Source organism: Hermetia illucens, chromosome 5, assembly GCF_905115235.1.
Source record: "Hermetia illucens chromosome 5, iHerIll2.2.curated.20191125, whole genome shotgun sequence".
Taxonomy (NCBI): domain Eukaryota; kingdom Metazoa; phylum Arthropoda; class Insecta; order Diptera; family Stratiomyidae; genus Hermetia; species Hermetia illucens.
The window spans coordinates 10,170,873-10,177,708 of record NC_051853.1 but is presented as its reverse complement, the minus strand read 5'-3'; the positions used below and the strand labels follow the sequence as shown (position 1 = coordinate 10,177,708).

Genomic DNA, 6,836 nt, shown 5'->3' with positions numbered 1-6,836 from the left:
CGCACCACAGGAATATTATGAGGAAAGGCGATTTTATTTCCGAATTATCACAGTTTCGACTGATGCCGGATTTTACCTAATACCTAATACTAAGCATTTAGGCTCGGACGATCCTACCTAATTATAATAAAAACAAAGGGGCGCTGGTAGTGGTGGTCAGTAGTAGGTTATTGGGAGAATCCATCGAGAACTCCCCGTAATATCAAACGCGTATGCAGGATGATGTGATTCTGTATGGTTTAAACCAGACTGTGTGAGAGTCCCATGACATCAAGGGAAGCCGTGAGGGATTTGGTTACAATACCTGTGGCTGACAATATTATGGGAACTGTAACCACCCTTTCGAGCCTCCGAGCCAGTGCATCATAGTTCAGCTTCTTCTCCACGTATTTCCGTTCAATGCTGCTGTAATGAGGGATACCAACATCAATAATATACGCAGAGCGTCCCGTCTTTCAACTAACAGCACGCTAGGCTTGTTGTGCGTTGTGTATATGCCGGACAGTTAGAACTTGCCGTTCCCAATACATGCTGTAAGCGAAACTATCATGTACTGCCTGCCGCTCATACCGGTAAACCGGACATGTTCCCGTGATCAGCCAATACCGTGTATGCAATGTTTTAGTGAATCACCTTCCATACAACATTATGCCTGTTCGTGTATTGCACCGGTGCCATTACAGTTGTTACAATGAGAGTTCAGCGTAGCATCACATCGACACCGTGTTGGTCAGCAAGGCTATCAACTAACTAATCTCCCCTAACAGATTTGGCAGTCGTGAATATCGACTACGCGATATGGTATACGGAACCGGACGCTAGCAGTTCGGCGAGATGTGGACCAGGGTTCTTAGTTCTCACATATATCTCCCGGTCAAGATACAGAGATTTAATCACGTGCCTTGAGTCAACAAAACTAAACCTACCCGGGGTAAACTACTCTATTCGAGACGTGAAATCTCGAGGTGGTGTGACACCACTGAAGATTTCTATCCAAAAGGAGCTAAAATGCCAAACGGCCTCAAAAGAGAGAAGATTAACTCACAAAAAAAACATAATGCGCGAGGAATGGACGGACAAGGATAAGCTCTGAGCCGATTTGGATATTTACGCGAGGAGTGGTCCCCGTCTTCCTTTCTTCTTCTTCGGGGCAAATGCTATGATGGCCAGGCAGTTTCCAACCCCATCCTAATCGATCGTCCCTTTCCGCTTCAAACACAATAGGGTGGAAGGAACCTTATTCTAACGGGAGGACCGACGCCCCCCTGGAAAGGTCAGAGCACAAGACAACTTGGATTCAGTTCATAATTACTTTAATACAATCAAAATTATTATTTGCCTCTTCCCAGCAGACAATATTCAATGTTATGAACATTCCATTGACTTCATCAAAATATGTGCGGCAAATAAAATAAACCTGAGTTTGTACAGAGAACTGAGTGAGTGGAAAGAACAGAACTGGCATAATCGGATACATGGGCAAATACATGGGCGTCCACCTTATTGGGCAAAACGTGTCGGTCGTACAGGGACAGGTTTGTTCATTCGAAAACCCCAGCTCCAGCCAAAACTCCTGAAATATGAGGAAATTTCCAAATTTCCAACTTTTTCCGCTATTTCGCATGCAAAAAAAACAAGTAGGGAAACCGGAAACTGGACGCTTCAGGTATGAAAGGTTTTGTGTATTTTTTATATAAACACATTTGAGTGTGCATTTGTCCCATTAGTACCTAGCATGTAATATACCCATACATTATGTGAGAGTATATACTTTCCGGTGATATTGACAGCGACTACTTTGACCTATTATAACTTTGTTAGTATTATAATAGTGCGATTTCCACTAAACTTGGTAGGATCATGCTCTATGTTATAGCCTATATTATTGCTGTGGTGCTAAGATGAACTCAAGGGGGTTTTGCAGTCAATTACTAAAAAGCCCGACGGGTGAGGTGACTCGAACCCGAATGCCAAACTGGCGACAACCCCTGGCTCGCTGTGAAGTCCCGGCCATTTGTTCGACAAATCGTTGCCAAAGGCAATTCACGTGTTTACCGTGTATTGCCTTCATCTGGCCTGACTTCATCCCATTCAGACGATTGAAAAATCGATCTTTCAAGTTAAGTGGAGTCAGCCCCCAGTTTGCCTTACAAACAACTGGACTTGCTTGGCCTTTCCTGCTCTTTGCTGTAAAAATAAGCGCGTATCGAGTCAACCTGTCGGTGTTGTTGTGCCTTCTTGTCAACCATACCCCTACTTCCGCTGTCACGGGGCAGGTTCACGACAAAATTTTGGTGATGCATTCGGAATTTAGATATAGTTCTCATCCGCGGCTGGACGTTTTTCAGATCGGTTTTCGTTCATGGTAATATTCTGATTGCATAAGCCAGTGAAATGATAGCGAATACGTTCAATGCACTTATTTTATTCTTCTCGAGATACGATTTCAGTAAAACCTTTACACGTCGCAGGAATTTGGACAGCAGAGGATCCTTGAGATCACCAACTCGAGCATGAGTTCCTTGCAGAATTCCTAGGTACTCTGTACCTTGGAGAGGTAAGTCTGTCTCGGTCACAGCTGCCTTTGTAGGTCACCAATACTTGTCTAATCCAAATTCCATGCGAATATCACGCGTACTTTTTGATGTCATCTAAGTACATCAAGTGTGTTAACTTGCACTCAGTACGTAGGCAATATTTTATTGCAAAACCATGCCCTCTAGTTTCATTCAGTAGTCATGAAAGGGGGATTGCCATGCAGAACCAAATGGGACTCGACGGATCCCCCAGGAATATGCCCTCCGTATATTGGTACCCTCTTTGCAACCTCTTGACCCGACTCGGCAGTCATTATTATTATTCTTATCATGAGGAAAGGCGATGCTTTTCATATAACATGCCTATATTTTCCATGCACCGAATGAAATTAAGCTCCGCATCATTGCCATTGAAATATTATGCAATAATTTCCTTTCAAATTCTCATTTCCTATCTCAATATCATATCATACGAAGAAGATCAGAGTATCTTAAATATTGACAAGAACGTGACCATTTCAATTATCTTTTGAAAACTTTAAGCATCAAACTATCCCAATTTTTAAATTTCCCGGAACCGCGGCCATTTCTACTAAAACGAATGGTAAAGACAGGAGATATTTTGAAATGTGAAATCACATAAAAAACATTACCTATCACTTCTATAATGGAAAAAAAGACAAAATTTTATTTTTTAATTGCCGAATAATGAGTTTTTATTGCTCATATACCGGTATTTGGAGGAATTTTTAACAAATTCTCAGTGAAAAGAAATTATCACTTCTGTAATGTGGTATCATTAGGTAATGCGGTGATGTTTGATAATGCGAAAATCTTAGGTCATGCAGTGATGTTGCTATGTTTGGTAATTTTTTAATTGCGTTCGGTGATGGTAATGTGGTATTTGTTGTTACGCTGATCACTCTTGGCACCAACACGATCATCAAGGCCGTCAACCAACCAAACTCCCCTAGCAGGTTTGCCAGTCGTGAACACCGACTGCGCGATATAATATGTGGAACCGGACGAATGCTAGCAGTTCGGTGAGATGAGAGCCGAGGTTCTTGGTTTTTAAATATTACATCCCTGTCAGGACACCGAGATTTTATCGCGCGCCTTGACTCAATAGTCAAAAAAACTAAACCCACCCGGGGTAAACTACTCTAATAGAGACGTGAAGTGTTAAGTTGGGTTGATACCACCGAAAATTTCAATCCTAAAGGAGCTAAACTACCAAACGGCCTAATAAGGGAGGGGACTAAATTACGAAGGAAATTAACGAACGCTGGATGGACGGGGAAAGACTAGCCTTGAGCCGATTCTGGCACCCACGCGCCATTCTCCCCAGTAAGGGAGCTAAAGCACGCATTGTCAGGAATTGATAGGGACGACGCTTAGGAAGAATTGACGCGCTATGCTTCAGATATATGAACCACATAAGTAGACAGTTAAAGTTTGAAAGAGGAATTAGTTAAACCAGAATTTCTCCGCCTAATATGAAGCTTTAGAATAAATCAGCCTTAATAGATTTAAAAAAAAAATAACATTTCACAGTTTGAATTTGTCTATTGACAATCGGGTGTTCATTTGAAAAAATCTTACCGTGAATCAAATATATCACACAGAATTATATCAAAAATAAATAAACACAACATTCATTATTTAAAAAAAAAATTCTGGATCACTAACTCCGTAAATTCATCGATATCCTGAATTTCTGTTACCCTGAAATTGGAAAATATAAATAGAAAGTTTAGATTAAAGGTTTTATTGCACAATTACCTCTCTCGCGCATTTTAAAATCTGATTCACGGCATCGTTGATACCACGTGGTGGTACACTTCTCCTAGAATGAATGAGCAAAGTTTATTAATGCAGATCGAAAACTGAAAATCAGACTCCAGGTACGGGATAAGATTTATCGAATAATAATAATAATAAACTCCGCCGAAGCCGGTCCCAAGCCCGGTTGTGAAAGGAGGAGGGATGGATAGCTTCAGTCTGAATGGCTGTACGCCACCGCAGCGTCTCAGGGGGTAGGTGAGGAAGGTGCAGGAACTTTGCAGTCTTGCAGATTACTCACTAAAGAAGCTATCTACACACCTGGCAGCTAGGGATAAAATGCACCACCAAAAATGAGAAGAAAGAGAAATTTAAGGTCCGGTACGGATAACCGGCGGGAGTCGTCTGACTTGGTGACTGGGACGGGCTCTCGTAATGCACAGCACGACGTCGAAACCGCTAGTCGTGGGGGGGTTCGACGTCTAGGCGCCACGACGACCAGGAGCACAGCTCCGCCTGCTGCAGCTGTTTCGCCACAATCTGTGGCGACCACTTCAGCAGGTTCGCGTAGGAAGCGGATGAAATGGACTGAAGAAATGAACCTCTTCATCATCCGCTCCTACTACGAAATAACGGCGGGGGCGGGTACAACATCTTACCGTCCCTTGCTGCACCAGAGATTCGTCGAGCGTTTCCCGCAATTCGCGCACGTGACTGTGCAGCGAGTCGCAGACCAGTACCGCTTCATTACTCGCAGCGACACAATCCCGGCCACCATCAGGGAACGTGTTCGACTTGAATTCATCGGGGAAACTGGTGACCGAGAGTCGATGGGGGCAGAGGCGGCGGCATCAACAACATCACGCCGCACTGCAGGCAACAGGTTCAGTACTCGCCGAAGCACTCTTCTCCACCGTCCAGCTGAGGTTCGGGACGAATTCCAAAGAGCGTGTATAGAATTCTCGGATATGGATCCTTTGCATAGACCAGGTATTCCCAGGCTCTATGCATCTCCAGCAACTCCGGGAATTCTATCTCAAATCAATGATGAGATTGCATCTCGACTGTGTGCTGATATGTCGCCGCTGCAACTACAATCACTTGTGTATTGTGGTGCAGTTGCGGCTATCAGATTGCACGGTCAGAAGATTCGCTTTCGTGTTATTGGTTTGAGTGACAAAAGAGATCCACCATGGAAAATTCGTCTGGAACGTCGGCGGGACTCACTAAGGCAGGACATTGCTAGACTGATTCAGATCAGCACTGGCAATGCCAGCCGACGGGTGAGAAATAAAGTGCAGAGGGTTTACCGGAACTATGCCATCCCCTGTGAGACACCCGTTGTTGAAATTCTGGACACACTAAAACAAAAACTTTCTGTCATATGCAGTCGGTTACGACGGTATGGCGAAAGTTATTCCAGACGTGTCCAGAATGCAACATACGCGAGGAACCAGCGGAGCTTTTTCAGATCTCTCAACGAATCCCAACAGAGCGCCCAGACAATACAGTGCTCGGTGACGGAAGCGAAAGAGTATTGGGGTGGACTTTGGGGGTTACCTGCCCAGCATGCTGAGCATACTGAGTGGATCACCGCCGAAGGCACCCGCCATGCCAATACACCTGGCATGAATTTCGCGGATGTTACCGAAGAGGAAGTCCGACGAGCCATAAACATCTTGAAGGTCTGGATCGGGTGCAGAATTTCTGGTATAAGAAATTTACCAGCGTACACAGTCGGTTGGCACGCAGTATAAATGAGGTCATGAGTCGGCCGGAGGAATTTCCATCTTTCCTCACTGCGGGGATTACCTACCTTACCTTATCCCTAAGAAGGACACAGTGTAGGACCCCGCAGACACAAGACCGATCACTTGCTTACCAACCCTCTACAAATTCATCACGTCCATTATTAGTGGAAGGATCAATGCGCACTTCGAGACCAACAACATTCTGTCCGAGGAGCAGAAGGGCTGCCGAGTTGGGTCAAGGGGTTGCAAAGAGCAACTCATTATCGACTCGGTAGTTGTAGGACAAGCAACTAGAGGTCAAAGAAACCTCTTCAGTTGCTATATCGATTATGCCAAGGCTTTTGATAGCGTTCCGCATACCTGGCTAATCGACATCATACATCTGTATCGCATTGATCCGAAACTAATAAAGTTTTTGGCGACAGTCATGGAAGGGTGGCATACCACCTTATCGGTGCGTACATCTGAGGGTGCTAATACCTCAGAGCCTATCCGTATATGGAGGGGCATCTTCCAGGGGGATTCATTGAGTCCTCTTTGGTTTTGTATGGCACTGAACCCCCTTTCATGGCTACTGAATGATGCTAGAGGGCATGGTTTTGCAATAAAATATGGCCTACGTGCTAAGTGCGAACTGACACACTTGATGTACCTAAATGACATCAAGCTGTATGCTGGTACTGACAACCATCTTAGAAGTCTGTTACGAATAATAGACATGTTCAGCTGTGATATTCGGATGGAGTTTGGATTAGACAAATGTCGA

General features: G+C 44.3%; 1 protein-coding gene across 1 annotated transcript in view; it reads right to left on the bottom strand.

Annotated features, from left to right (window-relative positions):
- Nucleotides 1-4,092: 4,092 nt before the first annotated feature.
- LOC119656930 overlaps nucleotides 4,093-6,836 on the bottom strand; it is a 32,614-nt gene continuing 29,870 nt past the window's right edge. The window contains exons 7-8 of the mRNA XM_038063624.1: nucleotides 4,320-4,383; nucleotides 4,093-4,262 (exon numbers count right to left, since the gene is read on the bottom strand). Coding sequence (XP_037919552.1) covers nucleotides 4,236-4,262; nucleotides 4,320-4,383 — 91 coding nt within the window. The 3' untranslated portion in view covers nucleotides 4,093-4,235. The remainder of the gene's footprint in view (nucleotides 4,263-4,319; nucleotides 4,384-6,836) is intronic.